Here is a 22702-nt window from a genome sequence, read left to right as displayed (position 1 = left end):
GTGTTTCAGGGACTGAAGTTTGTTTCTCTGTTCATCTTTAAACTTTAAAACATGTTTTAAGGCACTGGTGGACTGAGGGGGGCAGGACAGAAGTAGCAATCTTCCTGTTTGGAGCTCTAATGTTAAAAAATCACCACTAAAATGCCCTCTTTATGCCCCTATGGTAGATAAACACAATAAGGTGCCTTCTTGGAGCCCTCTGAGTTGACAAAATTGGCTGAAGTTCTCAATTTGGTCCCCCCTATGTGGATAAAAGTTTACAACGTGCCTCTTAAAAGCTCTCTCAATAGACAAAAGTTGTCAGAGTGCCCTCTTAAGTGCCTTTAAATCATCAGAATTTGCCAAAGTCCCCTCTGAAGTGCCCTCTAAAAAGACACAATTTGACTACATGCCCCCTGTCCCTTCTAAATAGACTAAATTTAGGGCCAGTCCCATTTCTACCCCTTAAGCCTTCCCCTTTATCTACCCCTCAAGGGTAGCATTTCAAAAGTGACGCAGTGCATGGTGGGAAATTCATCTTACCCCTTGGTTTCAAGTTTGGTCCTGAAAAATCTTTGTTTCATGGGCTTTGTAGCCCTCAGGCCTAGCCCTCGATTCAAAAGAGGACTTGAACAACCCCTTCACCTGACATGAAACCAAGGGAAAGGGCTAAGATTGGGGCTAATGGGTAGAAATGGGACTGACCATTAGCCTGATGCCCCCTTAAATGCCCTCTAAGTCAACAACATATAACAAAGTGTCTCTTGTTTGCCTTTTAAATAGAAAATACAGAATAAACTGCCTTCCAGGGTGGTCTTGGTGTGGGTAGGGTCTCTACACAGTGGATGAAACCAGGTATCTAAGAAAAGAGAAAATGAAAAAAATAAAATGCTATAAGCTCCTTGGTGTAAAGTTTATTGGCATCCTCTCTGGTGTATCTTTGTTAAATCAGTGGTTGATGGATCTTAATTCCTTGTCTGTTTTTTTTTAAGATGTATTTTTGTGCCTTTATTAGACAGAGGAGGACAGTGGATAGAGTCGGAAACAGGGTCAAGAGTGGGGGAGACACGTGCTGTAAAGGGCCTCAGGCCGGATTTAAACCCAGGCCACTCGCGTATGTGGGGAGTGCCTTCAACCACTAGGCCACCTGCTCCCCATTCTTTGTCTGTTTTAACAGAGGTGTAGCAGGTGTAACCCTATAAAACAATTTAATCTTAACCAGGATTTCTGACTGTTTCACTATGAATGTTTATTCCCAGCTAAGATATACACTAAGGGCACTGGAGAGCACTCTACAGCATAAAAGTGCTGATATGATGGTAAAATGATTAATTTTGCAAAAGGAATGAACAGTACTACGAGGTTTTAAGGACTTAAGTATTGACTAAAATGAATCTGGAAATATTAGCATATCTGATATAGGCAAAAAATCCAAAACCTTTCATTCCTGTTTTGCATTTATCATCACTTAAATACACTTTATCAATATCAACACAATAACATATCAATTTATATCATATTTCACAGTATTTCTATCAATGTGGTACTTTTATATTATCAAAGTACCCGCAAAAATACATGACTAACATGATCAGCTCTGAATTAAACCATGCAGTGTTTGATCTGAATTGCAAAATGCAAAACTGGGATTTTTGTGTTTGTAGCATGTATTAATTTCCACTACTGGTGCTAATATAATTATAATTTATTTGGGTTTTATTTGGAGCAGCTCTACATTCCCTTTAGAACTATTGAAGAATTTATGATCCTTGGAGTCCAGTCTAGAGTTGCTTTTATTTTAATTTGGACATTGCCTTCTGTGTTTGCACACAGCCCTGCAGTCTCATGCTCTTATACGGGCATAAAAGAAACAGATATTTACAGCCAATACACTGCATTCCTAATTAGGGGTGAGTATTGGCAAGAACCTCACGATACGATACGCATCACGATACTTGGGTCACAATACGATAGTATCACGATATATCAGGATATCACGATATTGTAATGTATTGAGATATTCTACATAGTAAACTAAGAAAAATATAGAGATGATGTATATGTAAATCACACAATACGTTGGTGGTGTTCCCGCTATATTTCACGGCAGCAAGACAGAGCTTGCAAACGGCATTTCCTTTCTTTAACTCGCTGTTTGTGCTCACACAAACGTGAGAGCAAGTCGTATTTTACTAACAACTCAGCTAAAATATGAATTCTTATTTTTTACCAAAAAATCGATATTAAGAGTTGAAGTATCGATATTGTATCGGATGTCAAAGTATCGCGATATATTGCTGCATTGATATTTTTTCACAGCTCTATTCCTAATTATGCAAATTGGATTATAGTGTCATAAACATTCCAGTTTTGGTTTCCAGTTAAACTCATGGATGGTGTTGTGTCTCAGGGCTCTCTGGATCACTGAAATCAATCCCAGACATCTGTGATCATTAGTTTGCCAGGTGAGCCCAATTAAAGGAAAACTACTTAAGAAGGACGTTCCACATTATTAAGCAGGCCACAGGTTTCAGCAATATGGGAAAGAAAAAGGATCTCTGCTGCTGAAAAGCCTCAAATAGTGCAATGCCTTGGACAAGGCATAAAAACATGAGATATTTCAGGGAAATGTAAGCGTGATCATCGTACTGTGAAGAAATGTGTGGCTGATTCAGAGCACAGACGGGTTCCTGCAGATAAAGACATAATGAGGAAGGTTTCTGCCAGACAAATTCATCAGACTAAGAGAGCAGATGCTAAAACTGGTAGTGCAAAGCAGCAAACAGGTATTTGAAACTGATGGTGCCTCTGGAGTCCCACCAACCTCAAGGTGTAGGATCCTCCAGAGGCTTGCAGTCGTGTATAAACCTACTATTCAGCGCCCCCTAACCAATGCTCACAAGCAGAAACGGTTGCAGTGGGCCCAGAAATACACGAAGACTCATTTTCAAACAGTCTTGTTTACTGATGAGTGCCGTGCAACCCTGGATGGTCCAGATGGAGGAGTAGTGGATGGTTGGTGGATGGCCACCATGTCCCAACAAGGCTATGACGTCAGCAAGGAGGGGGCGGAGTCATGTTCTGGGCCAGAATCATGTGGAGAGAGCTGATAGGCCCCTTTTAGGGTCCCTGAAGGTGTGAAAATGACCTCAGCAAAGTATCTAGAGTTTCTGACTGACCACTTTCTGCCATGGTACAAAAAGAAGAACCATGCTTTCCGTAGCAAAATTATCTTCATGCATGACAATGTACCATCTCATGCTGCTAAGAATAGCTCTGTGTCATTGGCTGCTATGTGCATAAAAGGAGAGAAACTCATGGTGTGACCCCCATCCTCCCCTGACCTTTAACCCTGTTGAGAACCTTTGGAGCATCCTCAAGCTAAAGATCTATGAGGGTGGGAGGCAGTTCACATCAAAACAGCAGCTCTGGGAGGATATTCTGACAGCCTGCAAAGAAATTCAAGCAGAAACTCTCCAAAAACTCACAAGTTCAATGGATGCAAGAATAGTGAAGGTGATATCAAAGAAGGGCTCCTATGTTAACATGGAACTTGGCCTGTTAAGATGTTTTTGATTCAAATAGTTTTGAAATAGTCTCGTTCGTTTTGTTTTGAAACTCTGCTGTGCATAATAATTTGGGACAGTGGATGTGGAGTTTTCTTCTTTTTGAAATAGAATAGTTATCATTGGGAGGTTTGTTCAATAACATTTGAATAATGCTCTAATGGTTGATGGCTTGAAATTATACTGACCGTTTGTATCATCTATTTAGGAAAATCAGAAAAAAATATCATTTGCATAATAATTTGGAATGCCATGTATATCAGCAGCAGGGAAAGTGTACAAATATGTACCATCAGGTCTAGGTGGCTGTCTTGGACCCCACAAACTCCAGGAGGCCCACTGTGAGCCCTGAACATTTTGAATGAAGCCACAAACATAAAATAACGTCTAGACTGTCTACATCCCCGCTCCTCTCTCACATATGCTTGACTCAGCCTCTGTTTGGACAGGAGACACCTGTATATATCAGTATCAGGCTAAAATGGGTTGGAAATATAAAATATCAGATATCAGTAAAAGTCCAGTATGGTGCATCTCATAGGTTTTTAAAGAACAAATGGCAGACATGCTAGGAGCTCTGACAAATGTGATAAAGCCCAGAAGTAAACTTCATGTGTAAAATCAGCTGAGTGCACCTTTTAAACCACCAGATTTCCTGCAGAAGTTGTTTTCAGTTTTTGTTGCTTAATCAGTCATCATCTGTCATTCTTCAGAGCATGTGACTAAAAGGTCACATGAGGAGAGAGAGGGGGGAGAAGAAGAAGAAGAAGAAAAAGAAGAGATGTATGTGATCACTGAAGGTGTGGGTCTGTCACCAGACTGGCCTGACAGGAAGGAAACTCGTCCTGCTGCTCACAGCCTCTCTGTCCCCAGTCAAACACGCAGAAACAACGTCATGGTTTACTTTATAAATGTTAGGACAGCTCACATGACTACAAGGAAGAAAGAAACCTCAGAGATCATAAATCAGATGCCTGCAAAGACGAAGAAAAGCTTTGAGGAGGAACTGATTTACCTGAGACAGAACATGTGATCCTAACGGCTGCCACACCTGTCCTCTGAGAGCTGATCCTCCTTTAATTATCCAGACTGTAACGGGTTATTTAGGTGCCTTTAAGGCTTTAACATCTAGAATATAGCATAGGATCAGTCACTTTTTAGTCTGTGCAGACATATCAGTGCAAAAAATCTGCACACTGTATCTTTAAAAAATAAATGGTTCCTAAATGGTGTCCCTTAAGGAACGTGAAGGTAACAGATCTTTATCTTTTGTGTTTAATCAATTTAATGCTGGCATATCGCAACAGCTGAATCAAAGAAGATACTTTACTGGGCAGAAGTAGTTACCTACTGGTTTCTCTAAGGCAGTGGTTCTCAACTGGACCCACTATCACCTCCTTACGACAAATCACAACCCATATTCTTCAAAATGTTCAGCCACTTAAATGTATTCAATTCAAAATGTTGCAGTTCCAAAAATAAGTGGAACAAAAGAGACAGAACAAAAGAAACGTGTTTGAAAAAGCGCAAAATGACAGAAGGACAAGTATGCACACATTTTATCTTGACATTTTTTTCTCCAAAGAAAGCTTGGAAATTTGGGAATTTCTCAAGGTATTTCCTAATTATCTTGAAAAGAACAGCCTTGCTATCAAGGAAAGGGAGATAAATGAGTTGAATTCTCAAGAAAAAGACTAAAAAACCTAAAAAAAAAAACAATTTAGAAGGACTTCTAAACTTTCTGCTGTATATTTTGGCACACATTCAAGACCCACTGGAAACAGCTTCATGACCCACTTTTGGGTCCTGACCCACCAGTTGAGAACCACTGGTCTAAGGGATGAAGGATATATGATTTTAATCGATATCAGATTTATTGATATGAGGCCTGAACGATTTTGGAAAAATAATCTAATTGCAACTTTTTCCCCCAGTATTGCAGTTGTGATTTGATATGCAATTATTCCTCAACTTTCTTTTATTCCCAAACAAAGGCTGAACAATTCTTCAAAAGTGTCTAATTCTGATGATTTTGACTCGTACTGCAAATTGGATATGAATTACTGCATTGAAGGGTTTTTGTCATTCTTATGTTTAATAAGAAAAAGTACAAAAATGAAAGAGGTAGGATTTTTTGCAGACTATTCTAAAAAAAAATGCACCTGAATGGTTGCATGATATGTCATGGATTACATTTCTGCTGCAAAAAAAAGGTTTCAAACTGGTATTTTGACACAAATTTCAGGTCAAAGAAATATTGCACCTTTTGCGATTTAAAATTGCAGCAGGCTAAATTGCGATTTAATCTAATTTACAATTAATTGCCCAGCCCTAATCGATATTCACGAGGTCACTTTAGCTGATACTGATATTTAAACATAGTTCAGACCTAAAACTTTATGTGAACAAGGATGAACAACGACTTCAGCTGATGTAGGTCTGCTGGTCCTAGCCGCAACTACAGTTATTTACATCAGTAAATCAGCTGTAAATATGGTAAGAATTGTTTATATCAACTGATAATCTCGGCCTGGACCAATAATATTGTGCACCTTAGTTTGCTTTCATGATTAAAATGTTGGCATAGTGGGATTCTTCCACCAAAAATGTATGAAAAAGCAACGACTGGTTCTGATCTTCTCACTTGGTGCATCTCTAAGCATCACTCAAACATCCCTTTTTAAATAATTATTTATTTCGCTTTCCCCTTTTTCCTCTCTCATGAGCAGCCTAGACTGTAATAAAGAAAGAGCGCACTCCATAAATGCAGTTTGTAAAATCCTGCCACCAGGGGGCTCTCCGCCAAAACAATAACACAACAGACCAGTGCTGCCCTTCTCTGCTGTTCCTACTTTTGGTGAAGTGAGAACTCTGTTAAAAAAAAGACATCCCCTAATGAGGCAGATTTACTAAACAGAACACTGAAGGTTTGTTTTCATTGATAAATTTCTTATAATAAGGGATAAATGCATTTAGCGTGCTCTCACACTAGGGGCCCGGTTCCTGATCCAAGTACACTTGAACCCAAAGTCCTGTTTGTTTTGGTCAGTGCGAACGCAAACGAACCGAGCCCGCGTACCCGTCCCACTTTGAGAGGTGAACTCTGGCACAGATCAGATGAGATGTGAATGCAACCACGCTTCATATGGGACAGAGTTATGATGTCATTGGGAAAGCAAAATGTCTTCCCCATTAAGCGTGACAGTTTGTTCACATTTATCTCAATAAAGGGTGGATATCATTAGACTCAAATTAACAAATGGTCATGTGACTCACCAGACAGATGAACATAAGTTGGAGTCAGCGAATCGAATCGTCTCCTGTCTCCTCAAAAACCTCCATATTTGCGTAGCGCAGACCCATGTAATCCTCTCAGATGCAGTGTTAATTTTGACAGATATTTTTGTATTTTAGTCTTATGATTACATCTTTTAGTTTTAGTCACATTTTAATCATTTCTACCCTTTCAAGTTTTAGTCGACGAAAACTCAAAAACATTTTAGTCTGGTTTTAGTCAATAAAAAGTCCTCACATTTTAGTCATTTCTACCCTTTTTAGATTTAGTCGACGAAAACTCGAAAACATTTTACGAAATGAACTGCTGAGATGTCGTAGATGTGTAAATACAAAGAGGGACCGCTATCTTAAAAATGATTGTAAAAACATCCATGGTGGCAGGATGGACTGCTTTACCAGCTTTCAACATTAACGATCTCTGCTCAGGTCATGACCCCAGTGGTTACCAAGCTGGTTTGTAAACCAGCGAGATTCTATTTTCTCTTCTGATGCGGACTTTCCTCCAATTGGAAAAGCAATAATTCTATTTCTCCGGACATCTGGATTATATAAAAAATTTAAACTGGATGGATTAATCTAACCTGTGGAGGGCAGCATTACGCTATCTAGTGCAGAGCCTGATGGAATTCCATACGAAGAAGAAGAAGAAACCAGCGAGATGCATACAGCTAACTGCGGTATCAGACTGAGTGCATTCACATGTGGGCCCTAGCTCGGATTGATGTTAATGTGAAAGTCAGCCAGTGGGCTGAGTGGGGGCAATCGTGCTGCAGCATGGTTTGAAACAATCGTGCCTGATGTGAAAGCACTCTTAAAAAGCCACTTCAGGGTTTGTGCTGGAAGCAGTCCTAGAATGCGCATGCATGCTGGATGTGACGAGAGAGCATGTGTACAACCAGGGGCCGCTTCCTTGAATGCACTTTTTCAGTGCATTTCTATGATGGAAATCTATGAATAAAAACAAAACGTTGGTGCTCTGTTTTGTAATTACGCATTATGCGGGGAAGATTTTATTGAACTAAAGGTGAGTTTGGGCGATGTAACTCGCAAACTAAGCCAGCCACCATAAAAAGGCACATCCTGTTACAATTGTAAAAATCAGTAATTTCTCTGTCTTCAAAAATTTTAGGAAATATTTGAGATATTTAAGATCTTAATTTAAAAAATACAACAGGAAAGGTCACATTAAACCAGTGATACTTAATGTGTGGCTCTGGAGCCACATGTGGCTCTTTTGTGATTATTTGTGGCTCTTTTATGTCTTAGTTTTAAATATCATTCCCCAGAAAACCTTAAAGGGAAACTTTTTTGCCCTTTTTCACAATTTTTTGCCACTTTTCCCCATTTGAGCTATTTTTTTCCACTTTTATCAAAATTTGCCACTTTTCTCCAATTTATCAAGTTTTGCCACTTTTTCGTCCATTTAATCAACATTTTGCCATTAAATACAACTTGTTTCCTATTTTTTGCCTATTATTGCGACTTCTTTTTGCAACCTATTTTTTTCCACTTTTATCCAACTTTGCCACTTTTATCCAATTTGTCCCATTTTTTGCCACTTCTTTTTGCCCATTTAAGCAAAATTTTTGCCATTAAATACCACTTGTTCCCTATGTTTTGCCCATTGCCACTTCTTTTTGCAACTTTTTTTCAAAATTTTTCCACTTTTATCAAATTTTTGTCACTTTTCTCCAATTTATCACGTTTTGCCACTTTATCATCCATTTAAGCTACATTTTGCCATTAAATACAACTTGTTTCCTTATTTTGCCCATTTTTGCCACTTCTCTTAACCATTTTTGTTTCCATTTTTGCACTATTTCACCACTTTTCACCCATTTTTTGCCATTAAATACCACTTATTTTCCTCTTTTTTGACCATTTTTGCCACTTATTTTTATAACTCTTATCCTATTTTTGCCCTTTTTCACAATTTTTGCCCATTTAAGGTACCTTTTGCCATATACCACTTGTTTCCTATTTGTTGCTACTCTTGACTACTTTTTTCCCATTTTAGTCAATTTCCACTCATTTTGCCACGTTTTTGCCACTTTCAGACCATTTTTGCCACCTGTAACTCTTCTTTTTAGTCACTTCTCACCCATTTTTGCTACTTTCTGACCCTTCTTCTACTTTTCTCCCCATTTTCACCCCTTTTCACACATTTCTGCTGCTTTTTAACCATTTTGCCACCATTAATTCATTTTTGATGCTACTTAAGACATTTTTGCCACTTTCACCACTTAGCTTGTGGCTCTTGCAAAGGTATTTTTCAACGATTTAGCTCTTTGGTTGAGCAGGGTTGAGAAACACTGCTTTAAACTAACAGATATTTTAGTGCAGAAATTCTACATCATGTATCTTTAACCTTTGACCTGTATGAAACTATGAAAGTGGTTTTTATCCAGCCACATACAGCAGGTGCCCCTTTTATTATTTTCACCCCTGACCCTCAAATTTCCTGAGACCTCCACTGCTTTGACTGTTATAAAATAAAAAATATTGCTTTCACAGATTCAAACAGGCTTAATGCACTGATCAGAGGGAATGAATGGCAGGTTCTAGCTTCATGCAGATTACAGTCTAGGTTTATAATTGAATTAAGCTGCGTTTTAGGAATTTAGTGATTAGTTATTTTGACCATTTAGACGAGAGGACGATCAACACATTTAAGACCACACTGGGGTTAAGAAGGGTTAAAATACTAATGTCTAAAACTATCCGACCTTACTGAGTTATATAAAGTACTTTCACTTAATACTTTAACACAAAGCTTATAACACAAACAAACTGTGACTATAAACCAGGATTCTGTGCAGTAACCGGTGTTCGGTGACGGTTTGAGCCCCCGGTAGCAGCGACATGAATCATCCCGATGAGAGCTGCTGTTAGTCGGTCAAACTCACTGAGTTAACGGTCCTGTGAGGTCCGAGCGGGTCTCTACTCAGTGGGCCCCTCCGAGTCCGTGAGGCTTCATGTGATGGTTTAAGCCCCTCTGAGCCGCTCCTGCTGATTTACAGCAACACACACATCCTAACAAACACTCACACACACACTAGCACACACCACTACACGCTCTCCCTCCACGGCTACCTTTCACTATCTGAGGGTGAATCAGGCTGTCACTTCTGCCTTTCTACCTTTGTCTGTTTACACTCCCATCAGCTGATCGCTCTGCGCGGAACTCTCACTGCGAAGCCGCTAGGCCCCTTCAAAATAAAAGCCGTAATAGTAATACTGCATTCAAAACAAACCTCTTCTTAATGTTCAAACCAAACACTGTCTTGGTCGTCATATGAGCATTATAAAACGAAAAAAAGAGACTACATTTCGTCCACATGCGGTGTATTTTGTGTTGTCGCGTTCCTTTAATTTACACTACCAGACCCGGAAGTCGAAAACAGCCTATCAGCGTTGCTCCGGAAGCAGCAAACCCTTTCTCATAGTCCAACAACCAGCTGATTACCAACATGTAATGCATGTGCTCTTAAGTTTGAGGATTTGTCTTCATATTTTTCTCACTTGATAAAGAAACGAGGACATGGCGGACACGACAGGCTCGGAAAATGAAGGAGATCTGCAGGCGCAGGTAAGTTTTAGCCGCTCATGGAGGAAATATTGTTGATAAAGTTCAGAAAAACACTCATAAGTTCAGATTGGTGTCCTGTTTCTGTGCTGTAGTGTTTGAATGAAGCCTGCAGAGAGCGTAGGAGTCTCTGTGAGTTAGCAGACAGTTTATTCAAACTGATTTTCTCAGTAGTTTTGGCTCTTTTTTTCAAAACAACATCTTTTACTGCCTGTAATGTAAATACAGTGTCATGGTTTATCTAAACTTTACTGCCTGTTTGCCTAAGGTGCTAAGCGACAGAAATTGAATTCAATAAAACACATTTAATTAAAGTTGTAAACCCCTGGTTTTATTACAGATGTGCTGCATGGGCTCTGCCACCAAAATAAACATCTGTGCTGTTATTACTGGACCTTACTGATTTAAATGAGGAAATGCTTTTCCACTGCTATGTGTACATAATTCACTATAATGGCCACTAAATTGCATTTTGGTAAAGGAGAAACCCCCCCTCCAAAGCCTCAGTTCCAAAAATGTTGGGACGCTGTGTAAAATGTGAATTAAAAGAGAATACAATGATTTAAAAAAAAACCTTTTCAAGCAATATTTCAGCTGAGTACTTTGAAACAAGACACATTGATATGACAGATTGTTTTTGGTAATATACACACATTCTTAATTTGATGCCTTCAGCATGTACCAAAAAAGTTGGGACAGGAGCACTGTGTTCTGTAACCTTTTCTTCCAACAGCACTCTGTAAGCACCTTTGGACTAAAACACTGATCATCAACTGGCGGCTTGGGGGCCACATCAGGCCCCCCAAAGCTTCCTGTCTGGCCCCTGAAACATCATTAAATTCAGAAAAGGAGGAAAAGAAGATTTGAAGAGTATCCTTTTGCTTTAAATGTCTGCAGCTGTTAAATACATCCCACAAACAATTAACATTGAAATATTTAGAATGACTAAATATTTGATCTGTTTTTACAGAAATTTACTGTCAAAATTAGTCGATATTTAAGAAATGATTGAGGTTGGCAGAAAAAAGTTGTCAGAAGAGAAAATTGGTTACAAATGACAAAAAAATAGTGCAAGAAAGTAAAAAAAAAAGGGGGGGGGGGTTAAAAAGTGGCAAAAGTGAAGAAAAGTAGCAAAAATTGATAATAGAGTGGCATAAAGGGGATAAACATGCAGAAAAAGTGGTTTAAAGGGGGTTAAATTCTTTCAAAAATTGGATTAATGAGGCAAAAACGTATCAAAACTGGGTTAAGAGTGGAAAAAATGGTTTTAAAGTTGCAAAAATTGTTGAAAAAAATGTAGTAAAAGGGGTTAAAAAGTGGCAAAAATGGATAAAAGAGTGGCACAAAGGGATAAAACATGCAGGAAAAGAGGTTTAAAAGGGGTTAAAATGATACAAAAATTAAGTCAAAGAGGCAAAAAGTATCAAAATGGGTTAATATTGGTGCTAAATGACAGTCAGGAAGGGTCCATTCTCTGTGATTTTCAGGGGTCCAGCCAATCCTGTTGTCAGGCTTGTCTCCTTGTGATCTGCTGCATTCTAGATAATACAGATAGATCTCACTGGTAATGACTCAAAATGTCCTGTAGTTTCAAGGAAAATACAAATACTACTGCAATAATATTTCAATCAGACAAAATGTTCATTGAATTTTTGTGTATTTGAAAATCCGACCCCCAGAGTTTCTGTTGAGACTAAATCTGGCCCTTGTGCAAATGTACTTGATGACCCCTGGACTAAAACATTACTTGTTGAAGCACTGAAAGTAAAAGTATTTCCCGTTCTTGTTTGAATACATCTTAAAATCTTGCAGTGTGTGGCCGGCCTTAGACGTTAAAGAGCTACAGGTCATCACAGAGGAGCCACATGTGGCTCAGCAGCCAGGTGTTGAGTGTCACTGCTGAATGTAGATGATTTGTTGATTCACGTGTTTGTAAAGAAGGGTCAGATTATACACGATTATTCTTCTTTCTGCTCCTTTTTATTCAAATTGAATATTTTCTGTTGGACTTTAATTTAGTTTGAGTGAAATAATCATGGAACATTACGAGATGGAGATGTTTTAAAGCTAAATGCAAAGCCGGAACTACACTCCGGCCATGGCTGCTGCACTGCGTCACTCCGCCCAGTGGTTTACTCAAGAAATAGTTCAGAGTATTTGCTTCATTTGTCGTAATGTTACATAATTACACGTTATTATTTCATAGCGTGGTGAATGTACAGGTCACAACTTGTCCACGAGAGCATTTTGGAGTTGTTGGATTGTGTATTTGATGAGTTTGATGAGGGAAAGCAGGAATACCGCCTGCTTGAATTGAGTTGGCATAGCAGGTCCAAACTTGGCGGCGGCGATCTAAAAAGAGCTTGCAACGACAACTAAAGGTAACGAACCTATTACTAAGACTATAGGAATTATGGCAATGGACGAATTTGCCAAAATGTTGAAGTATCCCTTTAACTCTGCTACCTTTGACAACATGTGGCAACCATTCTTATCCTATCTGTCAAAAGCAACCTAATCTTAAAACTTTAATGTATATTGTATGTATAGACTGACTGTGCTGATTGTTTTTTTTTCTTTATCTTTTCTGCTTTACTTTTTATATGCAATGTGCTTTTTACTTTTTCTGTTGTCTTTGTTAGCCCTTTTGAGATGTATGTTCCCTTTCAGATGGGGTTGTTCATTGTAAAATTTGAAAATCATAAATAAAATATTTAAAAAAATTGGTTTGAGTGAAATAAACTTTATAAATAAAAAATCTGACAGTATCAGTGTATCAGTATCAGTGACTTTTGGCTGACACATGTTGAGCTGTTCTGTGCTAAAACCCTACCTTAGATTAACCGTAAATCTAAATGTACTTTGTTTATATAGTCCTTTTCAACACCCCACAGGTGACCAAAGTGCTTTACACAAAAAAATCTAATACACTCAGAAATATGAATCATGGCATAGTTTATTGGTAAGTATTTACATCTATTTGATTTTATTTAAATGATTACATTTTTAGAATTTATTTATTCAAATTCCTTAAAATCAGCATGAATCTGTTAATTGAAAAAACAATTAAATTTAATCAGTTAAAACGTATGAATACAGTTTTAGATGACGAGCTGTGGATCAGCCAAGATTCATTTGGTTAAAATTTATGAGATTGGTTTACATCAGGTTTACATAAAGATAATACATAAATCTGGCATTGTTTATTCAAAAAAACATTGGGTTTATTGGTATTATTACATAAATCTCATTCTTAATTGTTTCATTTACATTTAAGTGACAAATATGCAGCACATAAAGTTTATTGGCCCGTTTAATGTTAAATTTAAGTAATTCAAATGGATGGAAATTTTATATGCAATTGAAATACATAAATCTAAGAATTAGGCCTAAATATTTCTGAGTGTAGCATTAAAAGCACACCGCTCAAGACAAATCCATAAAATATAAAAATTATAAGCATTTTTAATACAGACTAAAAGGATAAAAGAGGCACCACACTGCTAAATGCCATCCTGAATAAATATGTCTTTTATCACTTTTTTTAGGCGTGCCTGTCCACAATCCCCTCAAGTATCAGAAAAATCTTCTGTCTCCACCTTTCAGAAAACGTGTGCTGAAACAAGCCGTTCTCAGATTTTCCCCTTATGATGTCATGTTGGGGAGTTAGCCCCGCCCCCAGGTTTGGTTTGCCCTCCCTGCTTGGAAGAAGGTTCCGCCCTCCTCTCCTGATCCTCGATGGATGTGGATAAGGAGAGCCACATCCATTAAGCCACATCCATTTCCTAAGAGGGGCGGAGTCAGACAGCCCATTAACATTTAAAGCTACAGGCACAGAAACAGCTTCTTCTGCGCAGGACTGAAACACAGGGGTTTTTAGACATGCAAAAATCCTAAACTGAGAGTTTTTTCAGCAACAAACTTCACAGGTATGATATTAGGACCTCTATGACCAATATAAACATGTCTTAAAAGAGTAAAATATGTGACCCTTAAGATTTGATTTGATGAGGCCAAAGTCAGAGATAACAGGTACCTCAGAGGAGATTATTCCAGACCCTGGTCATAGAAACCGAAAAGCTCGGTCACCCCAATGTTTTTATTTGAACTTTGAATTTCCAAAAATAGTTGCTTGAATGACCTCAAAGCCATGCCATGCTCACAAACCATTAAAATCTCAGATAAATAGGACAAAGTAAGGTTTAAATCAAACATTAAAAGTGTAGAATCAAGTCTAAAGTTGTCTGGAAGCCAATGCAGGTTAGAGAGAACGGGAGTAATGTGCTCTTGTCACTTTTCCAACACAGTGGTGCTGCTGCTAGAAACAGACACATTCAGTAATAACATGCAATCATCACACAGCACCTTCGTCATGACGGTAAATAGTGATACCATGGTCATTTTAGATACCCTGGGATAGAATATTTACACCCATTCTTAATCAGGACGCTCTATCCCTGGACATGAATGTGGAAGGTGTAGGGGTAGGGCTAAGTAGAGAGGGCAGTGGGTGAGCCGGGAGCCCTGTTCTGATACCAATCAGCTGATGTCACTCAGACTTAGTCTTTGGGTTCCCCCTCTCTTTTAGGACTTCACTACCACAGAATCTACTTAGCCCCTCCCCTTGACCCATCCCTGTACTTTTGCCGTCCTGTAGTTGGATACCTCATGGAGGCGTCTGACCGTTTAAACATGGCTGATGTTTGATCTGTTTTTCTCTCATAGATGGAGGAGGTGGAGGCTCTGTCCTCTATCTATGGAGAAGAGTGGTGTGTTATCGATGAAGCTTCCAGAATATTTTGCATCAAAATATCAAATGACATGGATGAACCTAAACTGACGGCATGTTTACAGGTACAGACACAACTTCAACATTTTATTACACATGTCTGAGTCTGTTTGCTGATGATCCAGTCTCTTTTTCCTTATTGTTTAGATCATTCTCCCTCCTGATTACCCGAGCGCCGCCCCGCCCATCTACCAGATCAAGTGAGTCGATTTTTACTTTCAGATGTGATAAAACAGCCGTTGACTCCTCGCCCTCCTCCATAACTGTCCGTCTGTTTCTGCAGCGCTGCGTGGCTGCGAGGCCAACAGAGGGCGGAGCTGGCAAACAGCCTGGAAGACCTCTACGTGTAAGTGCTCATAACCTCACTGTTAAAACTCTGCAGGCAGATTCTCCTCACCACAGTCCCTAAATGATTGTTTCCACCATGCAGTCTGTGAATCCTCCCTCACACGGTGCTCTTTAATTTCAGGGAGCATGCTGGTGAGAGCATCCTCTACCTGTGGGTGGAGAAAATCAGAGAGTTTCTTCTGGAGAAATCCCAGAGCTCGGAAACAGGTGGGGAGTAAGAAATGAAATTCATGCTTCAGGGACGCTCTTAACTCGCCAATTTGTACCGACTCCTCTCAGCACATGTGCAGATTACTGGAACAAGGAGAGTTTTAGAAATGGGTTTTAAATTTTAGGTAGAAGTCAGTGGAAGCAGACCTCTTAAATATGGAAGAGTGGAACATGAAGCAGCTTTTAAAAGCTGAAAAAGCACTCTTCCCTCTTTTCAGGTTCTTAGTTTGTAGCATCAAATATCAGCATGTTTTTTAGTCCATCATACGTGGAAAAATGTATCAGCTGACTTCTGCAAAAGTCGACCACAATAAGGAAAAGGTCATGTCTGACCTGCTATTATCAAGTATTTTATCGTATTTAAATTTATTCTCCAGGCTCCTATCCTGAGTCTTAAATTTTCCTTCAGCAGGCGTCAGATGTGGCCAGAAGACAGATGATTTTCAGCCTCTTCCTTCAGTTGCTCTGAATCCAAAGGTTCAGAATGTGTCTTTGCAAAGTACCATGAAGATTACTTCAACTTTCACACGTCCTGACAAGCTAAAAGTTTCAGAAAATATCGGTAAAATGTCTAAAATTATCTGATGATGACCGTAAAATGACTGTGTAAGTGTTGTCAAAGGCGTTAAAACTCATCAAAGATTTCCTGATATGATAGGTAAAGGAAAATTTGATGAGCATCTTTTTAAAACATTTCTGAAATTCCCCCTAATGCTGGCCACAATATCAAAATCTAAAGGCTAATGTGAAGCTAAGCGCTGGTGTTTATGTAGTAGCTAACTGGCTAATGTGACGCTAAGTGCTGGTGTTTATGTGTTTAATACAGCAAAGTGTTTGTTGTGATGGACTGTATGTATGCAGGAAACTGCTGTTCCTCTTGTTCATGATTTTTATTTAAACGAATAACTTACAGATAGATGAAATAGTGGCTTTAGTAGTCATTTTGCCAGTCTGATCATATGTAATCTGTGAAAACAGGTAAGCTTTAACAGGGAAACAACGGCTCAGGTCTACTGTCAGGCTTGGTTTTTACAGTCAGTGACTCAGGTTAGAACTCAGATCTCTCGCCCAATCAAGACGGAGGTTACAAAGTTTTGGAAACTTTCTTTTGAAAGGTTTTCAGAAAAACCTCGAAATTCCCTAAAATCTTGGAGCAAGTTTCAGAAAACTGATGCAGGTTTTCAAAATGTATACTCAACTTCTGTCTCACCCACTCCAAAAACATCAGGAAGTTACTGATAATTCCTGCTGGAAGATTAACAGAATTTGCAATTGTTATTATTATTATTTTTTTTTTTTACCAAGGTTGCTTAAAACATCCCAATGAATATTGATCAAATATTCCATTGGAACTTTTCTAAAATTCCCAAAATTTTTTAAAAGTTGTCAAAAATTTTCCTCTGAATTGAAAATTTCCTTTAAATTTTTCAGATATTTGAAGGCTAAAAGCTCTCACGCGCGCCTCCTCCCCACCTGGTCAGTCACCGGATAAATGTTCCTCAACAAATAATCACACTAAATATTTGGGAGAATGTGATTTACTCCTAGTCGTCTCTTAGCTGTACAGCGCTGTGATGCTTTTCAGTTCCTAAAGAGAGATGTGATGTGATGCTCATGAGCGAGTCAAACCTCGATGTGATGCTCTGGCACTGTGATAAGACGACCACAAAGGCTGCAGGGCGTTAAAAACCGTCACAGTCTGACTGAGTGACTGCATTGAATCGAGATCCATATCTCAGTGAGGCCTTCTGTTACTCTGCAGGATCCTTTAAAGTATAACAAGAATAAAGGACGGCCAAATTGAAGATCTTCTACAGGTCCAGCCCTGCAGCAGGTTTTTCTGAGGGTGGGGGTCTCTGCGGTGTAACAAGCCTGAAATTATGAACCGCCTCTCGTCTTTGTAGCGAGGCTAAATTCACCGCCTCACTGTGATTCATGTGGAAATAAGTTTCACAGTATTAGGCTCTGAGGAGACGGATTGTTTCCTAGTCAGGGTGTGTGTGTGTGTTCAAGGGGGTTTGAGGATGCACATTACTCTGAAGGAACTAAAAAGAAGTAAACAGCAGAGAGGAGGAGAAAAGCAAAGAAGGATAATAGAGCTGGTGATGAATGAGAGCAGATGTTTGTTCACTTGAGTCTGGACTTTAATGAGGTTTCAGTCTGTGAGAGATTCAGCTTCACTTTGTTTCAGTGTGGTTTTTCATAATGAGCTCAGATTCGACACTTTTCTTTGCGGGCTTTTATTCTCAAAACATCTAAAATATCACGTATACTTTTCATGCAAGAATATAATGATGCTTATTGAAGATAGGAATACATAAACAAACCCCAAAACAGCATGCAGTGATTTGCAGGCCTTTTTCGATATTCAACTGAATACAGCACAAAGATATTTTAGTTCAAACTGATCAACGTGTCTTGGCATTATCAGGGACAGCTCTGAGAAAGAATTTCCTGTTTAACCTCCAAGTGTTAATGTCACATTTACAGATGTCTAAGTGACCCATGCCATACACCCCCACACCATCACAGATGCAGGCTTTTGAACCTTGATAACACTCTGGATGGTTCTTTTCGTCTTTATTTCCAAAAACAATCTGACACGTGAACTCATCAGACCACAGCACACTTTCAGTTTCTACTTTAGGTCAGTCCATCTCAGATGAGCTCAGATTTAGAATAGACGCCGGGGCTTCTAGAAGTTGTTGATGAATGGCTTTGTCTTTGCATGGTAGAGTCTTAACCCTCTGAGACTGATGATGTCTGCATAACAAAAAGAGACACAGGTTATAGAAAGTTAGATAACTTTTGAACCATAAATCATAGCTGTGACAACCAATGGCAGGCCGTTCTGTCGTCATGTCCTGCTTTGCCACACTGCATGACTACACCCGGAGCCATTCAGGAGACGGCTAAACTTGTAAAGCAGATGGATTTCCCTGACTCCATGTCTGTCATCAGGCAAATCCATCTAGAAAAGCTCCGATCCACACTGCTTGTATCAAACAGTGTTCAGCATCATTTGAGGAGAACGAGGCGGTAGCTATGGGTGGGGTTTGGTTGTACAAGCCAGTTGCGATAGCTGCCTCTGCAATGTGGTGATTAGTTTGGATGTTGCTGCAATACGGCGGCAGTCTTATCAGAACTGGACCACAGTTCTGTGTGAAATAAAGAGTAAGGCCGGCCACACACTACAGGATTTTAAGCCCGATTTTAGCAAACATTTGACTCCCCCGACAATTGTGGGGGCGTATACTGACTGGAGCCTTGTCGCAAATGATTGTTTGTCTGAGTAGTCTGCATGTGTGTGGTGTCAACATGATTAATTTACTGCTCCAAATCGCGTCATAGCCTCCCAGATCCTGAATTGTAAATATCAAACATGTTTGATATTTACGATTCTAGGTCGTAGTGCTGCTGATGGAGTACCCACAACAACCAATGAGAGCGAGCAGACCGGTTGTGTCACCAGACAAATCATATGTACATTCATCGCTCACAACCATAAACACAACTGTACCTTAATTCCAGCCAGGATTTCGTCCTGAGTCTTTCCCCTGTTTTATGATTGTTGCTGCACCTGTAACACACGCCAGGACAGCCTGTTGTGGAGAGACAGCAAGATGGTGTCGCCAGACATCTGTGTTTTATTTTTCTGAAGTTACGTGATCACGCGAGGTCGTAGGCAGGTCGGCAGGTGGACAGGTGTGTGGTCTCCAATGATCTGACAGTCTGGCTGAGTCGTATAGTGTGTGTGTCTTCAGAGGATTAAAGATGAAAAATCTTTGGGAATTGTCCTGAAGTCTGTGGTCTCTCACGGTTTTAAAATCGTTCCAGATTAAAAAATCGTCTAGTGTGTGGCCAGCCTAAGAACATCACTTAAAGCTTTTCATGATGAATACGACGTTTTCGTTCTTCTCCTGGTCTGCTTCAGCCTAAGGCCCTGGCCATGCAGAGATGAAAATGATATATTGCTGTTTTGTTTTGAAAAAGTTTTCCGTAAAGACTGGATGGTTTCAGAAAATATCCATGTAAGCACGGAACCACGGAAAACAACTGAAAATGCTGTAGTGCATATGCCAAGCCTGTATGTGGTGCTGTATTGCTGACACAAACTTTCTTCTAGTTGCTCTCCTGGTTGTCCTCTGTGTTGGATTTAAGAATGTCTGGTGTATGCGTTTCACGGTGGTGGTAAAGGAGCATCAGATTTTGCTGTAAAAGCCATAATAAGCTCACTAGCTTCTGCAGCACGAACACAACCCTGTAATCCACCATTGTTGTTTTGACCAGACTCAGGCAGACTTAGGGGAGCTGCATCATGTGTGACGTAATTGTTTCAAGAAAGATGCGGTCGGCCGTCCACATGGAGACGAAATGGTAGTTGTTTAGGGATTTGTGCACTCTGGGATCCGTTTTCAAAAAGTATCATTTACAGTCATCCAAAACAACGTTTCTGTGTGGATGAACGCCGGTGCAACAAAAACCTCTTGCGTATACTCCTGAATTCGTCTCCGTGCGGATGGGGCCTATATTTGTGTGAGTTCAAGGTGGTGGTTACTTTTACTGTTAGTGGTTGTTTACAATGGTTGCTAGTGGAGTGATTAGCTCAGATGTAGCCACAGCGGCAGTTTTGTCAGAACTGGACGTTTCTTTTTTTGCTGAGAATACTCACACTGTATTTTGTGCTTTCATGTAAAACCAAAATTACAGCTTTCAACACATTAAAAGTCATAGAACTGGTGCTTGATGGTCTAAAAAATTAAGTTTTATATCAATCATTATGAAAATTTTTGCTATTCTGAGAATATAAGGATTTAGTCAAACAGTTATTCAAAAAAAATGACGTACTGTTAAATCAATCATGGGTAAAAAAATTGCTTACTGTTTCTGATTTCAAAGCCAAAGTGGTACTGAATGAAGAGCCATTTGGGAGTCGAAAGACTTCTTCTTGCTGAACTGAACCACGTGATCCGGATGTCTGAACTGAGCAGGAATCAGGATCCTTCAATTCTCCAACCTGCAGATATTAAGACCAGCACAATTATACACCTCTACAAAAGTCACTCTGCCAAAAGACACAATTCAGTCAGGCTTTTCAACAGACGTCCCAGATAGCGGTTAGCCATATACTAGGATTCTGATTAATTATTCAAATCTGTTGTGAACTATAAAAATAGCAGAAACAACTGTAAAGAACCAACAGCAGCACAGGGATACTGTGGCAAACTGAACATTTAGAATTAAAGTATAACACTGTATAAAAAGTAAATATGTAGAAATAGTACGGACAAATATGTTAAAATCAGTAAATGTAAAAATAATGACTCTACTAAACAGGATATCAGGACATATCTAAGGACTGCTGCAGCAGGAAACAACAAATGTCAAGTTTTTAAAATACTAATTGACATAAAAAGTGAACACTACATTTCCTGATGTGGGCATTCATAATAAAACACTCAGATAAAACAACAGCTACAAGTGTACTACTTACTGCTGGGCCTATTTTCTTGAAATATCACCCAAAATATTTGTTTTTTCCTCCCACATGGATTTTAACTCAAGTGTCATCATTCAGAATGTCATCATGCCCATGAAACAATGACAGAGAAGTTTTCTACCTTACTTTTGATTAATTAGATCTTAACTTAATAGGGTGATTTACTTTAAAATGATGTGTTTTCTCCTAAACATCACCATCTGAGTACATTAACATTCTGTGTTTAACACAGCTGGAAATATTTGGCATTGTAGTCTGTGTTGTTCACTTCCTTTCTTTTCAAAACTCTTCATAAGAGCAGAAATGGTTCGCATAACTCACATTTTAGTCATCTGTGACATTTCTGCTATACAAAAGAAGTCCTCACCTGTTGCTTACCTAAATAAGTCCCCAAGACCTTTTCAAAATCATTTGCGCCACAACCCGCCGTCCAGAGGCTTTTCTTTTGCCCACCTTAAAAGTTAAACGTTTTGTTAAGGCTCTGACTAAGTTCTTATCACCTTTGGGTTACCTTAAACAGTGCAAACAGACCAAGGTACTAACTTTATGTCTAAGATACACTATATTACCAAAAGTATGCATTCACCCATCCAAATAATTGAAATCAGGCGTTCCAATCACTTCCATGGCCACAGGTGTATAAAAGCAAGCGCCTAGGCATGCAGACTGTTTCTACAAACATTTGTGAAAGAATGGCTCGCTCTCAGGAGCTCAGTGAATTCCAGCGTGGTACTGTGATAGGATGCCACCTGTGCAACAAGTCCAGTGGTGAAATTTCCTGGCTCCTAAATATTCCACAGTCAACTGTCAGTGGTATTATAACAAAGTCGAAGCCATTGGGAACGACAGCAACTCAGCCACCAAGTGGTAGGCCATGTAAAATGACGGAGCGGGGTCAGCAGATGCTTAGGTGCATAGTGCGCAGAGGTCACCAACTTTCTGCAGAGTCAATCGCTACAGACCTCCAAACTTCATGTGGCCTTCAGATTAGCTCAAGAACAGTGCATAGAGAGCTTCATGGCATGGGTTTCCATGGCCGAGCAGCTGCATCCAAGCCATACATCACCAAGTGTAATGCAAAGCGTGGAATGCAGTGGTGTAAAGCACACCGCCACTGGAATCTAGAGCAGTGGAGACGCCTTCTCTGGAGTTACCAATCACGCTTCTCCATCTGGCAATCTCATGGACGAGTCTCGGTTAGTGGTTGCCAGGAGAACGGTACTTGTCTGACTGCATTGTGCCAAGTGTAAAGTTTGGTGGAGGGGGGATTATGGTGTGGGCTTGTTTTTCAGGAGCTGGGCTTGGCCCCTTAGTTCCAGTGAAAGGAACTCATTTTGGACAATTCCATGCTTTCTACTTTGTGGGAACAGTTTGGGGATGGCCCCTTCCTGTTCCAACATGACTGTGCACCAGTGCACAAAGCAAGG

At 39.6% G+C, this 22702-nt stretch overlaps 2 protein-coding genes across 3 annotated transcripts in view; one reads left to right on the top strand and one right to left on the bottom strand.

Annotated features, from left to right (window-relative positions):
* osbpl1a (oxysterol binding protein-like 1A) overlaps window positions 1-9995 on the bottom strand; it is a 78864-nt gene extending 68869 nt beyond the window's left edge. For both annotated transcript variants that reach the window (XM_041791518.1, XM_041791519.1), the window contains exon 1: window positions 9749-9995. The gene's annotated coding sequence lies outside the window, so the exon portion shown is untranslated. The remainder of the gene's footprint in view (window positions 1-9748) is intronic.
* Window positions 9996-10271: 276 nt separating this feature from the next.
* Window positions 10272-22702, top strand: part of impact (impact RWD domain protein) — a 47976-nt gene continuing 35545 nt past the window's right edge. The window contains exons 1-5 of the mRNA XM_041791734.1: window positions 10272-10431; window positions 15154-15282; window positions 15365-15417; window positions 15501-15563; window positions 15687-15772. Coding sequence (XP_041647668.1) covers window positions 10384-10431; window positions 15154-15282; window positions 15365-15417; window positions 15501-15563; window positions 15687-15772 — 379 coding nt within the window. The 5' untranslated portion in view covers window positions 10272-10383. The remainder of the gene's footprint in view (window positions 10432-15153; window positions 15283-15364; window positions 15418-15500; window positions 15564-15686; window positions 15773-22702) is intronic.

Source organism: Cheilinus undulatus, linkage group 7, assembly GCF_018320785.1.
Source record: "Cheilinus undulatus linkage group 7, ASM1832078v1, whole genome shotgun sequence".
Taxonomy (NCBI): domain Eukaryota; kingdom Metazoa; phylum Chordata; class Actinopteri; order Labriformes; family Labridae; genus Cheilinus; species Cheilinus undulatus.
This window is presented reverse-complemented; position numbering and strand designations above follow the sequence as displayed.